The 15470-nt window shown below is 22.8% G+C and overlaps 1 protein-coding gene across 1 annotated transcript in view; it reads right to left on the bottom strand.

Annotated features, from left to right (window-relative positions):
• LOC117170074 overlaps positions 1-15470 on the bottom strand; it is a 114316-nt gene that overhangs the window by 30653 nt on the left and 68193 nt on the right. The window contains exons 28-32 of the mRNA XM_033356596.1: positions 12658-12808; positions 12396-12528; positions 6117-6142; positions 5794-5919; positions 2442-2714 (exon numbers count right to left, since the gene is read on the bottom strand). Coding sequence (XP_033212487.1) covers positions 2442-2714; positions 5794-5919; positions 6117-6142; positions 12396-12528; positions 12658-12808 — 709 coding nt within the window. The remainder of the gene's footprint in view (positions 1-2441; positions 2715-5793; positions 5920-6116; positions 6143-12395; positions 12529-12657; positions 12809-15470) is intronic.

The raw sequence follows: 15470 nt of genomic DNA on the forward strand, positions 1-15470 counted from the left end.
TTTGAGTTCGATATTTCATTTACCAAAAAAGTTCTATGGTTCACAAAAAAATTTTGTTCAATGGAAAAAAGAGGTTGGTAATGTAGGAATCCCACTGTGTCGGATGCCCTTAAGCAATAAAAATATATGTCTCAATTTTTTCTAGTGTCGAATAGTCTTAGTTATTGGCCGTTGAAAAGCAGTGTACCGGTAGTGGCGTTTTGGCCGTTTAAGGGTTAAGGTACAAATTTTCAACAAAACTGTTGAATTGTTAACCAAATAGTTAAATTTTAAAACCAAAAAGACGAATTTTTAACAAAATAGTACAATTTTTAAATAATGAATGAAATGTTCAATCAAGAAAAATAAATTTTTAACCAAAATACATGACTTTTCTACCAAGAAAGTTTAATTTCGTATCCAAATAGACGAAATTTCTACAAAAATAGTTGGATTTTCTTATTGAATTCTATTAATTGAATTCATATTCAAGCGAGAAAACCAAAACAGAAAATAATTCTTTAAAAAAGGGAAGAAGATGGGAAAGAGTGACGTTTGTAGCTAAAATTTAATATATTAAATTTCCTGTCTCGGTAAATATTTTTACATGTTTTTTTATCATTAAGAACAGTTGTTTTTAATCAAAAATTGAACAATATTCTCATTTTCCCACTTAAATTATAAATTAATTAATAAAACTCTATAAGAAAATCTAACTATTTGTGGTTAGAAATTTAACAATTTTTATGAAAAAAGTCATATTTCTTGGTTGAAAATCAAACTTTTTCGATGAAAATTCATTTCTTTTGCTAGAAAATTAAACAATTTCATTGATTTTTTTTCTTTCTAGATTAACCAATATTGTTGTTGTTAAAGGTATAAATATTTTGTTGTACATTCATCTTTTTGGTTTGAAAGTTCATCTCTTCATGTAAAAATTTCACCTTTTTGGTTAAAAATACAACTGCCTGGTTAAAAATTAATCCTTTCCCAATCAAAATTGATTTTTTTCTTGAAAAATCGCATGCGCGGGCTGAAAATTTAACTTTTTTTGTGTGTAGAAAAGTCGTAATTTCAGCTTAAAAAGTCAACAGTTGGGTAGAGAATTTACTTATTTAGTTAAAAAAGTGTGTATTCTGTCGCCCTTTCTGGCAGAAATTAAGTTTCTTAAATTAAAAATCCTGCCCTTTTTTGAAACTTCATTCTTGTTCGTTAAGTCGAAGTATTTTTTTAAATATTCAATTAAAATATTCTTTTATTGAAATATCAATTATTCCATTTTTCGTCGAAATTCATATTTTTAGGTTGAAAATTCAACTTCTTGTTTTAAATTTTCTCTAATATAATTAACTATAATTGAAAATTCCTTGTTTTTTTTTGTGAAAAAGTAATTTGAAAAATAAAAATTGGACTATTTTGTCTAAAATTAAACTGTTTTGTAAATTTTTTTTTATTGAAATTTACTTCTTAATGAAAATTTAATAGTCCTTTTTTGTAAAAATTGATCTTTTTTTATTTGGCAATATTTAGATACAAAAAATATAATGAAAAATAATCAAATAAAATTTGGTACAACATCACATAAATTGTTCAAAGTAAAAATTTATGTATTTTGTAGAAAATTCGTTTTGTTTGGTAGAAAAACGTTTTTTTTTGGGGTTAAAAATCAAGTTTTTTTCTTGAAAATTCAACTTCTTGGTTGAAAGTTTGTGGGGGGGGGGGGGGGGGGGGGGGGGGGGGGGGGGGGTGAAGATTCGTTTTTTTCCATTAAGAAGTAATTTATTCAAATCAAAATTGAACTATTTTGTTGAAAACTCCTCTTCTTGGTTGTAAATTAACTTTTTTGTTGAAAATGCATACTCTCGGGTTGAAGATTCAACTGTTTCACAAAAAATTCGTCAGTTCGGCTAAGAAATTATACAATTTTATATAAAATTCAACTACTCGGTACAAAATTAAACTATTTTATAAAAAATTAGCTTTTTTAAATTGAAAATTAATTATGCTTAATAAAAATATTACTACTCAACTTTTAGTTAAAAATTGATCTCTTTTTAATTAAAACATTCGAAACGAAAAATATAAAGAACAAAATTATTCAAATAAAATTTGAATTAACATCACATCCATAGTTCAAAGTATTTAGACAAAAATGTATCTAATTTGTTAAAAATTCGTGTTTTTTGCTAGAAAATTAATCTTCTGAGTTGAAGATTCAACCATTTGGTTAAAACTTGATGTATTTTCTAGAAAATTTGCCTTTTTTATAGAAAATTAATCTTCTTGATAGAAAATTCAATTTTTTTTTAAATTGGAATTTTTGTTTTAAAATTAGAGTATTTAGTGTAATTTTTTCTGAAATAGTATAAAAAAAATAGTATCATTGTTAAAAAAAAATGTAAAATATTGTTAATAGTGTGAAATTTTACAAAACTGAGATGAGAATATAATTATTGACTCACCTTTTCAAAAACAAGGTTGATAACTCCGTCCATCTTCTTCTTGGTATCGATTTTTAGCAAATGAATTCGACTAACCAATCTTTCAAATTTCTCAAGAGTAAGCTTATTGAGTAACCAACTCACATGTTTGTTAAGAGTTTGAGTTACAGCATCATCCTCGGGGATATCAGAGACTGCAAGCCTACTTGGTTTCCAAGGATTGTCCGATTCTCTAAGTTTCACTTCCTCCACTCGTCTGATTGTAATAATTTTTGGCCTCATTTGGCTTGGCGACTAAAAGTGTAAAAAATGCTATAAATAAATCTGAAATAAAAACTGATAATATAATTATATCTAACAGAAACTTCAGATTATAAATTTTCTTTACAGACTTAAAAGTCCATTACAAATTAAAAAAGAAAAAAAGTGTGAAAATAGTCTCATAAATTTGTTAAAGTATTAAAAATGAATTTCAGTCTTTATTTAAATATTTAGAGACTTTTAATAGAATCCAATAAAAAAATCCAACTACTTTGGGTTGAAAGTTCAATATTTTCGATCGAAAAGTCTACTACTAAATTTTTCGTCAGGAATTCTTTTTTTTTAATTAAAAAATTGTTTGCTTCAAAATAAAATTATTTGTAGAAAATTCAACTGTTTTATTCGAAATGCGCGTTTTTAGCTACAAAATGAAATAATTTGATTTTAATTTTGATTCTTCTTTGTCTAAGAATTTTTTTTAATTCAGCTTTCTTGGGTAAATCCAACTGCTTTGTACTTTTAATTAAATTTTTTTTTGTTGAAATATCCATTATTTTCTTCTTCTTTGAAAATTTTCTTCTTCGTTACAAATTATTTTTTTTACTGAAAAAAATAATTATTTTGTTGAAAAATTAATTGATTGGTTGTTAATTTTTGTTTTGTTATAAAATTCAACTACTTCGTACAAAATTAAAGACTTTTTCAGATCAAAGATCCAACTATTTTGTTAAAAAATTTCAGAAACGAAAAAATCACATCCATTGTTCAACATATTTAGTTAAAAATGTATGTAATTTGTTCCAAATTTGTGTTTTCCGGTAGAAAATTTAAATGTTTGGTAGAATATATATGTATATGTTTCACAATTTGTCTTTTATGGTAGAAAATCAATTTCTTTGGTTGAAAATGCAACTTTATTGTTCAAAATTGATAATTTGGGTTATGTTTAACTACTTTTTATTTAACATTCAATATTTTTTTGATGAAATATCAACTATTACTTTTCATTAAAAATTAATTTGGTCTTTTAACCGAAAATTTAACTACAATTTTGGGTTTAAAATTTATTTTTTATAGTTGAAAATGCAACTATTTGGTTGCAAATTTATCTATTTTTTTAAATCGTCTTTTTTATACCAAATTAATCCTTATATAGTTTAAAATTTTACTATTAAGTGGAAAATATACGTATTTTGTTGAAATGCAATAATATGATTGAAAATTATTGAGTTTTAGTTGAAGATTCAAAGATTTTTCTCAAAATTCGTCTCTTTTTGTTATATTCAACTTTTGTAAATTAAAATTATAATCTTTGTTTAGTTTAAATATTGACTATTACATTTTTGGCAAGAAAGAGTATTTTCCGGTTAAAAATTCAACGAAAAAAGTGTCAAATAGTGACAATAGTGTAGTGAGTCTGAGGCCTGTCAGTTACTAGACAGGTAGGATTTCGACATTCTTTTAAGCTTTCAATTTTCCCAAATGTTGAAAATTGATGCATATTTTTGCAACGTTTTTAGAAAATTTAAACTTTAAAGATTTATTGTTATTTAAATTCTTGAATTTTTGACGTAAAAAATTTGCAATTCTAAAACAGTTTAATTTTTTAAGCTTTAAATCTAATACTTTTTAGCATCAAAAGCTTAAATTTGAAAATGTTCTATTTGAAATTTCTGAATTCTTCGATATTTTCAACTTTAAACTTCAAAACGTTGGTATTTTAAATACAAATACTAAGAACGCAAAATTTTAAGCAGAAAGCAGCGATAGTTGAAAATTTAATAATTTCAGATATTAATATTTTGAATTATTTGGTTTCAATATTAAATGTACAAAATTGTCTTTTTTTTAATTTTTCAAAATCGTAGAATAACAAATTGAAAGCCTTGTTAGTATCTTGAAAATTCGAAGATTTAATAATTATACACTAAAAAAACTATTTTTTAAAACAAAATAAAATAACGATTTAAAAAGCTTAACTGATGTAATTTCAAAATTTTGTTTTCAATTTACATGTTTTGAATTTCTTATTTTTAACGTTCCAAAGTAATTTTTTTTCATTTTTAATGATTCCAATTTAAACTTACTTTATTTGAAAATTTTTTTAGAAGAAGTGAATTTTTTAAAGATTTAGAATTAAAAATTATTCATTTTGAATTGGGAAAATAAAGATAAATTTATTTTTTGACCTAATAAAAATCTGCTCATCCATTTTAATGTTAAATTATAGTTTTTTGCGAAAACTTTGTTGGAATTTTAGAAGCTTTGACTTTGTAACATTTAATTTAAAATTTTAAATTGTTTTTATATTTTGAAAGCTTCTCATTTACAACTTTTGTTTAATAATGTATTTTTAAATTGTTGATATTTTTAATGTTAGGAAATAGAAATCTAAGTGTATTTACTGCTGATTAATATTAAATGAAGGATCAATTTAGTAAAATACAATGTGTACAGTATTTAGTTAATTTATTTATATAAGATTAGTATTTTAGAAATGGGCGAAATCGGGACCTTTGGGCTTTAATTTTTTCCAAAGAAAAACATAAAAAATTATAGGTTAATTATTCAAAATAATAATAATAATAATAACAAATTTATTATTTATTTTTATTAGGTTTAAATATCCGGAAATACAGAGTATACATACTCTTACCTAAAATATTTATTTCTAAGCTCTTTTTAGAAACTCATAATCATTTTACAAAAATTCGATTTGAACAAAATAAAATAAAAAATGCGAGTTTTAATTTATAATGAGGTTTCAAAAGAAAATATTCCATGGAAAATGGTAGATCTTGATCAATTTAAACATTTTCTGTGGCATATTTTTCAATTTAGATAGGGAAATAATCTTTCTATTAAAAATGGTATTTTATCGAAATTTACAATTAATCTTTGGTTTTCTTTAACTCAGATAAACTTGACTTGAATCTAGATAAATGTTTGCTTAATTTAATCAATCTTTACATTCATTTTTTTCTGTGTAAAAATCTGTAGGAAATTTAATTTATAAAAAATGACTGGATCTGAAAAATTAGTAAAAAATAACAGAAGCTACAAATTTTAAAACACAAAACCAAGAATTATGAGAAAAAAAGCTGGTAATTACTCTGCTCGTTGGTTGTTGGACCTTTGTACTATCGAGGACAACATCCAAGTCTGGAAGATTAACAGGTTTAACTTTACTGTTGGGATCCTTCTGTAGTTTCATCAAGAAATCTCTGCTATAGACTCTCTGTCAATCAAACGTGAAAAAAACCCCATAATATGCAAATTCCAAACCCTCAGACAAGAAAATAAAATTAATTATAATTAAAATATAAGAATGGAGGAAAACTTTTAAAAAAAGTTATATTAATTATTAGACCACATAACTTCAAATTTCAATTTAGCTAGAAAATTTGAACAATTTTAAATTAAAAATATACTCACATTTTTGGGAGATCCCTCAATTCCACCTGAAAATAAAAACTTGCTATAATAATATTGCAAAAAAAGCTGTTAAATATTTTTTTCAACTGATTAAAAAAAATCACGTTTGATCGAAAACACCACTTTTTGTGAATTTTTTTATACTACTCACAATATACAAAAAAAATCAAATAACTATTTTTTAAGTTTATTTGTTTTTAAGGTTAGATAAATATAATTTTCCTAATATTGAGAAAATTCAAAAATATTTTTTTTTCAATTTTAGGTATTTATAGTCAAAATTTTAACAAAAGAGTTGATTTTGAACCAAATAGTTGAATTTTCAAACAAAGAAGATGAATTCTTAACGAAAAATGTAATTCTTTATTGATATTTCAACAAAAAAAGATTTTAATTTAAAATAAAGAGCAGTTGAACTCATCCAAGAGACGAATTTTCTACAAAATACTTGAATTTTCACCAAAAAACGATTGATTGTTATCAGTTGTATTTTTTCCATTAAAATTATGAAAATTTAACTTAAGAAATTAATTCTGACAACTCGAGAAATCTTCAACCAAAAATATTCATTTTTTCAAAAGAGCCGAATTGTTTAAAAACAAAGTTAACTTTTTTCGATCAAAGAAACAAATTTTGTTAACAATGTAGTTCAACTTTTAGCCATGTCGTCGAATTTTGAACAAAAAAAAGGTGAATTTGCAATTAAAAATTATTAAATTATATTTCTGTTACAAAAAGCCGAATTTTCAACAAAACACATAAATTTGAAACAACAAAAAAATAAATTTTTAACTGAAGGTGAGAGTGCTACACTAAAATGATGAATCTTCAAACAAAAAAATTAACTTTTATCAAAGTAGTTCAATTGTTAAATTATTCATTAAATTTTCAACCAAACCAGATTAATTTTTCATCCAAAAAGACGAATTTACAATAAATTAGTTGAATCTTCAACCCAAAAAGATACTTCAGTCAAAAATGAAAAAAAAATTCTCCCAAATTATAATTTGACAACAAAAATAATTGGCAATTAAAATAAAAAAATTCTAATAATCAGTTCTTTTTTAAGTTTATTTATTTGGGTTTAAAGTTATATAAATATAGTTTTCTAAAATCATTTTAAAATTCAAAAAGACTTGAAGATTGCAGATACATTGAAAAAGTACAATTTTTTATATTTACAGAATTTTACAAAATTTTAGGAAAAATTCGAGTCAGTTTAAATCCCAGGAATTTTAAGAAAATTTTGTTTAGTATGGTAAAACCTTTTAAAAATCTTAATAAGATTCAAAATTTTATTTTGAAATCTTCAAAAATTTATATTTTGTTTTTAATTTTTTATTAAATCTTCTCACGTTTTAAATTAATTTTGAAACTTTTCGAAACTTCTAAATATCTCTTAAAACTGATTTTTTTTCGAAATTTGTAGAAACTGTTTGAAATGTTCTCTTAAAATTAATTTTTCAAAATAAAAAAATTTGTTGAAATTTTCCCGAACCTGGATTAGCAAGGTAATTTATAATTGATTTTAAAGCCTAATAAATAAAGCATAATAATTCATTTTTTGAATTTGTTTGTATAAAGTCCCTAAATTTAAATTATTATTTAAAAAAATTTTATTTTATTTTCTCATACTTAAAATTTATTGTATATTTAAGTAAAATGAATCTAGGTACCAAATAGTTGCATTTCAACCAGAAAAATCATTTTTCAATAAAATAGTTAAATTATTTCAATGAAAAAAATAAGTTTTCAACCAAAAATGGAATAGGTAATTTTTCAGTTAAAACAATCAATTTTCCGCACAAACAATTCAGCGGAAGTGAAGAATTTTCACTTAAATTGATTAATCTTCAACTGCAATAGATTAATTTTAAATAAAAAAAGATTGATTTTAACGAAAAGAGTTTAAATTTTAACACACATTGTTTTGTTTCCAAACAAAAGTGAACAAAGTAAAATGGTGAATCTTTAACTGGAATAGTTGAATCTTAAACAAAAAAGATTATTTTCTACCAAAAAGATGAATTTCTACCAAAACACATGGATTTTCGACTAAAAAAAAAATCATCAACCAAAAATTGAATACTAAAATTTTCATGTGAAAAAAATTAATGCTCAACCAAAGAGATGAACTTTCAGCAAAAATGATGGTATATTAGTTTAATTGCCTATATTCTCTGTAATATAAAAATAATTTTCAAACAAAACAAAACAAAATAGTTATATTTCCAAAGAAAGTGATGAATTTTCTAATAAAAATGATGAATCTTCAACTGGAATAGTTTAGCTTTAAACAAAAAAGATTAATTTCTAACAAAATACATGAGTTTTTAACTAAAAAATACAACTTTTAAATAGTAAAATTTAATATTAAAAAAAAAAAAATGTTTAACCTATGAGATGAATAATCAACAAAATAGTTCAATTTTCAACTAAAATTATGGATCAAATTTTAAACAAAAAATATAATTTTCCATCAAAAAGATTAATTTCTGCCAAAATACATAAATTTTCAACTAAAAAAGCGAAATTTTCAATTAAAAATTGAATTGTAGAATCTTCAGTTAAAAATACCAGTGTTTAACGAAAGAGATGAATTTTCAAATAAAATTACAGGATGGCCGTTTTAATAGAAGAAAAAAATTCCCGGTCATTTTCTGGTTCGAAAACATTTTTCACGGCCAATGAAATTTAAAAAATCAATCTTTATTCTAAACATTTTTCCATTGAAAGTAATAAAAAACAAACAACAAATTAAAGCATTCAAAGTGGAACCCTTGAATTCCAAACTTTTAAAATTTAAGTTTAAAAGTTTTGAATTCAAAAATTGTGTATTCAAATGCTCAATAACTTACACGTGTAAACTGCAAGGTGCTAACACTTTTAAATTGAAAAGTTTAAGTGAAATGCAAATAAACTCAAAATTTTATAACTTTTATAAATTATAGAGTTTAAAGATTAAGTTCCAAAAATATAAATCCACGTTAACATTTTCAATAGTCTAAATTAAAGAATCAAGCAAACATCTTTAAAAAAATGTTAAATTATATTATTTTAAGTAATTTTAAGCTACACATTAAAAATTGAAAAATAATTTTTTCAACGTAACTCTAAAAGTGGTTTTGAATTTTTTGTCAAAACTTTTGAATATATTTCAAAATGAATTGAATTTTTAAATAACAATAGAACACTTATTAGTTGTAAAAATATTAGAGTAATATTAAGAAATATTTAAGTTTTAGAACGTTTCGAATTAAATTTAGAACTTGAAATAATTTGAAATACTTATAGCCGAATTTAAAATAAAACGTAGATTTTTGTAGATTTCAAACAAAAAATTTAGAATTTTGTTAAGAACTGTAAAAGAAAATTTCTATTAATTTTAAAATGTATTTAGAAGTTCTGGAAAAAATATTAACACACTTCGTTTAAATTACTTGAAATAATTTTAAGTTTTTAATTAATTTTTAATCTTTTCAAACCTTCTAGATATCTGCTAAAATTACTCAAATTTTTTCTACAAATAATAAGTGTTCAATTGTTATTTATGCGTCAAAATTTAATAATTTCACTTATAAATTACACACTTTTTAAATAGAACAATTAAAATTGTAACACTAAAATAATAAAAGTTCTTCGAAAATCTAAACAATCAAATCTTTCTATGTAAAACAATTCAGTTTCAAATTGGTTTCTTTTAAATTAAATTCTTTAAATTAAATAATTTAGATTCGCAATATTTTAAATTTAATAAAAACCTTTAATTATGACTATATTATTATGGATTTCTTCTCATGTTGAAAATAGTAAAACGCACGTTTACATTTTTTAATAGCTGAAAAAATTAATGGAAATAATATATTAATAGATTTATTTATTGAATTTAATATTGAAAATTAATATAAAGGAATGCCTGAAACTCTGAATTAAAAATATATTATTGATAAATCATACAAATTTGTATTTAAATTAAAATTATCGGAATAAATAATATACTAATTTTAATTCTTATTAAGGATTTCAAATTGAAACAGTTACAATCTGGAAATTCTCAAATTTTGAACGGATCTAATAATATATTTATTAATTACAGTTGATAAAATAAAACTGTTCTTTATCAAAAATTTTCAACTCCATATACTTTTGATATTGAATTGTTTAAATCTTCAAAACTGCACTTTAATAATTCAAAAAACTGTTAAAATCGAACTTGGGCAGATTTGTCTTCTGAAAATTCGTAAAATTTCGGGTTTCTCGGTTCGGCTGCCGCTCTGTTGTGTATAAAAAATCTTCGATTTTAAAAACTTCGAATTTTTTACTGTTTTTAACCTTTAAAACTGCATTTGAAAATTCTTTAAATTAAAATATATGCTTCAAAATTAAAATCTAGAATGGAACATTTTTAAAGTGAAAGATTTTCGAATTAAGCATTCTAAACTAAATGATATAATAATTGATAAAAATCACAATTTAAGAAATTATTTAAAAACGGTTGAAATCAAAGTTGGACAAAATTTGTATTCTAAAAATGTTGTAAAATTGCGGGTCAAAAAATAAATGTACTGTTATTTCCCGGTTTTCCTCGATCCCATAAATCCTTTTTAAAATCCATTTTTAAATCCCATTTCAGACAATTTTTTTGTTTAAATTGAGCTAACACTTTTTGGGAAACAAGAAAATTGTAAAAAAATACACAAACTTTTTTGCTGATATTTTTCAAAACAGGTAGACATTTTTTTATATACTCACAAGGCTTTATGAAAAATAAAAAGCACAGGTTTCAGCCATTAAAAAGCCTATTTGGTTATTTCATGAATGTTTTATTGCAATTAAACAATGATACATAGTTACGTTGTTACATATCGATATTACATTCTTTGCATGGTAAAAAAATTTTATTTCGATTCCAAAAGAAGAAATTATTTAAAAAAACTATCTGAATAAAAGTACAATATTGCTAAATATTACAAAATATTAAAAAAAATAGAAATTAGAAATAATTTTGCAATATATATAGATATATTATTGACAGATCTTAGGTAAAGAAATTTTGAAAGCTTAAACTTGCCGGATTTGCTGGGGGAATCTTGCTACTAGTCCCATCTCTAGTTTAGAACTAACATGATAAATCTTCAAACAAAAAAATTTACTTTAAAAAAAGTAGTTTACCTTTTAAGCTAGTAGTTAAATATTCAATAAAAACATTCATTTTCAAACCAAAAAGACGAATTTTCAACAAAATATTTGAATATTCAACTAAAAAAGAAAAAGAATTTTTCCCTAATTATAATTTGAGGAAAATAATAATTTTTAAGTACAAAATTAAAATTTCAAATAAATATTCCGCATTTCAGTTTGTTCTTTTTTTCAAGGTCATATAAAAATAATTTTCCTAAGATTATTAAGAAAATTTAAAAAGAATTTTGAAGATTTCAGATATGCCGAAGAAGTATTATGTTTCTATTTTACAAAATTTTACCAAATTTAAAAATATTTTTAACCTCTTCAAAACTTGTTAATTTTCTAAATATATTTTGAACTCGAATTATTCTTGAAATGTTGAAAAACCTTTCAAAACGTAAAATTTTTTTGATATCTGTTTAAATTTTCTTTAAAAATTCATGTTTTAAGACATATAAATCTTAAAATTTTTTTTTCCAGGAATTTTAGGAACATTTTTTTACAATCGTATCACCTTTCAAAATTCTTAAAAATTTTATTTCGAAATCTTTAAGAATCAACGCTTTTTAACTTTTTTGAAATCTTTTCAAGTTTTAATTTAATTTTGAATTTTTTCAACAATTTAAAAATCTCTTAAACTTAATCTTTTCCGACATTTTATGAAATTATTTTAATTGTTTTGAAATCTGTTGTATTTTTCCCCCTAAAACAAATTTTTCAAACTGAGAGAAATCAATTTCAATTTTCACAAAAGTCTTTAGAAATTTTCTTATTCTTTTGTAACCAATTAACATCCTTCGTTTTTTTTTTAATCTTCGAAAATCCACAATTTGTTTCAAATTTTTTAAATTTTTCATAATTAAAAATATTGTAGAATCTTTTAAAAACTTTGAAATATATTCAGAAATAATTCAGTCCTCATAATTTTCTCAAAGTGCTACAAAATTAAAAAAAAATGTTTTTGTCATCTCTTAAAAAAAAGATGTGAAAAAGATGAAAAATCATAACGTGGTGGCAAAATCTTCTCTTTTAGGGCTTTAGAATAATTTTTTTTATGAATATAACATTTCTTAAGATGTATGTGATGGGCCTTACCTGTCTCTTTTTTCCTGGATACCCAGTTATTCGCTCTCAAGTTGACAAGATCTTGGAACAAGAAAAGGACCCTTTTGCTAGACCTGTTTTGATTCAGAATCTTTTGGATCTGCTCAAAGACACCATTCAATTCCTAAATAGATAAACAAGAATAAAAATAAAGATCACGATTAATATCTAAATGAAAAAGTTCCGTTTGAAAAAGAATTTCGGACCCATTAAAAAAAAAAAAAGTAATAAACATTCTTCTCGAATTGCTTACTTCATTGGCTTCCAATTTTTGCCCGGATTCTGTTAACAGTGTGTGCAAACATTCGAAGCTTTCTTCTTCTTTTTGTTCCAATAAGCGTTTTAAGCAGGCAATCATGATCGACGGTGGCAATAATCCATGCTTAAAAAGCTTTCCCATAAACCTGATAATAAATATGAAAATTATTTAAAAGTTAATGAAATATTTTGATTTTCAACAAAATTTTTGAATTTTCAAGCAAATTATCGAATTAAAAAAAAAAGATGAATGTTCAGCAAACCAGTTGAATTTTCAACCGAAAATGATAATTTTCTAACAAAATAGTTGAATTTCTAACAAGCTACGGAATTTTCTACCTACAACAATTAATTTTCAATCAAACATTCGAATCTTAAAACAAAAAATATTAAGCTTCAACGAAAAACAGAGTTGAATTTTCAACACAAAAAGTGGAATTTTCAACGAAAAGATAAACTCTCAATGACAAATTAAAAAAAAACCGATGATTCATTTTATACAAAAATTTCTTTTAACGAAATAGGTGAATTTTAAAATAAAATATTTAAACAAAATAGTTGAATTTTCAACCAACGATGCTTTTAACTGAAATTATAAATCAGAAACCAAGGAAATAAATTTTTAACAAAGTAAGTCAACTTTGAACTAAAAAAAAAAAATTTGTAACCCAGAAGACGAATTTTCTATAAAACAATTGAATTTTCAACCCAAAAATATTAATTTTCGATCAAAAAGACAAATTTTGTATAAAAAATAATTCATTTTTAACCAGAGTTGCATTTTTATTAAAAAAAAAAAAAAATGGAATTTCAACCAAACAGATTATTTTTCTACCAATAAAGAAGATTTTTTAACTAAAAAGGATACATTTTTACAAAAAAGTGAAAGTGACATTTGCAGGTAAAATTCTAATTTCAAAATTTTAACAATAAAGTTACATTTTCAACAAAAAAAGAAATATCAAACAAAAAATATATTTTCAGCCACAAACGGAATAGTTGCATTTTCAGTTAAAAAAATATATGAAAAAAATAGTTTTCAACCAAGAAGTTGAACTTTCAACCAAGAGATGATTCTTTAAAAAAATTATAAACCTTTAACTAGAATAGTTAAATTTTCAATTTTAAAAATGAATTTTCAACATAAAAAAGAAACTAATTTTCATCCAAAAGATTAATTTTCAACTAAACTAATGAAGCTTTCACAAAAAAATGTTATTTTTTCTCGTAATAAACTGGTTAACAAAAAGTATAATCGTCAGGAGAAAACAACTGGAAACATTATAATTTTCAAATACCACAATTTTCACCTGGTAATATTTTTAATACAGGATTTTTTATAAATAGAATAAAGCAATTTCAAATGAAAAAGTTAAAAATTTATTATTCTTGTCAGTTAAAGTGCCTCTTATAGAAATTCTTTGACTTAAGCAAGATTTTTTCAGGATCGCCATTTGACTCGAAAGAAAAAAATACCCGTTTTTTCCCTGTTGAATTTTAAACTATGAAAATTTAAATTTAAAAGCTTTTTCATTCAAAAATTTTGTATTCAAATTCTCAAATTAATTTAGACGTATAAAATGGAAGCTACTAATACTTTTAAACTAAACAATTTTAAATGGAATGCAGTGAAATAACCAAATTAAACAATTTTAACTCTTGTAGAGGTCAAAGATTCAGATTCAGTTCCAAAAATATAAATCTACTTGATCACTTTCGATGCTCTCAATTGAATCAATTTAAAAATGTTCAAAATTATACGATTTTAGGCCATTTTAAATTCTAGTTCCAGCTAAAAATTGTTTAAAAATTGAAAATTCTCTGTTCAAATCCGGCATTTTAATTCTTTTCGAAAATTCTCCATTTCAATAAGAATTAGAAATTCATATACATATTTAGTTTGGAAATTCAACGGTTTTGCAAAAAAAAAAAAAAAACTGTTCTGTTAAAGTACTTCATTTTGACATACGAATTTTAAAAAAAGTTGATATTTTTTTCTTTTCGGACTTAGAAATCCTTTTTGGTTCAAAATTGATTTTTTTAACTGAAAATTTAACTGTTCAATTTTTATTCATTTCTTTGTTTGAAATTTAACTATTTTGTTGCAAATTCGATTTTTTTTAATCAATTTTTTACCTAAAAATTTAACTATTCCAGTTTTGGTTAAAAATGTATCTTTTTCAGTTGAAAATTAACTTCTTTCATTGAAAATTGAACTACTTTAATGAAAAATCAATTTTTTTATCCAAAAATTTAACTATTCCATTTTCGGTTGAATACTTATTTTTTAGATTAAAATTCATTTCTAAAGTTAGAAATTAATTTCTTGTTTGCTTTCAAAAATTTGTCGTTTTTATAGAAAATTAATTTAATTGGTAGAAAATTCATCTTTTTAGTAGATTATTCATTTTGTTTGTAAATACGATTGTTTTTGTTGTTTAAAATTGATTTTTTGAATTGAAAATTGAACTGTTTCATTTTTGGTCTTCAATTTTTGTTTAAATACTTATTTTTTTAGTTTAAATATTCATTTTTAAAGTTGAAAATTTAACAATTTTGTTTTGTTTTTAAAAATAATCATTTTCAGTTTAAAATTCCTATTTGTTGTTAAAAAAATATTCTTGTTGTTACAAACTCCATTTGTTGATGTTAGAAATTAATTTTTTTATTGATAATTCAACTATTTTGTTGAGGGACTTGATTGTTTTTGGGTTGAAAAAAAAATTAACTAAGAATTTGATTGTATAATTGTTTGTTGAAAACTTATCTTTTCTAGTTGACAATTTATTTATTTTTTCATTGAAAAAT

The sequence above is a fragment of the Belonocnema kinseyi genome, chromosome 3 (genome assembly GCF_010883055.1).
Source record: "Belonocnema kinseyi isolate 2016_QV_RU_SX_M_011 chromosome 3, B_treatae_v1, whole genome shotgun sequence".
In the NCBI taxonomy this organism is placed as follows: Eukaryota; Metazoa; Arthropoda; class Insecta; order Hymenoptera; family Cynipidae; genus Belonocnema; species Belonocnema kinseyi.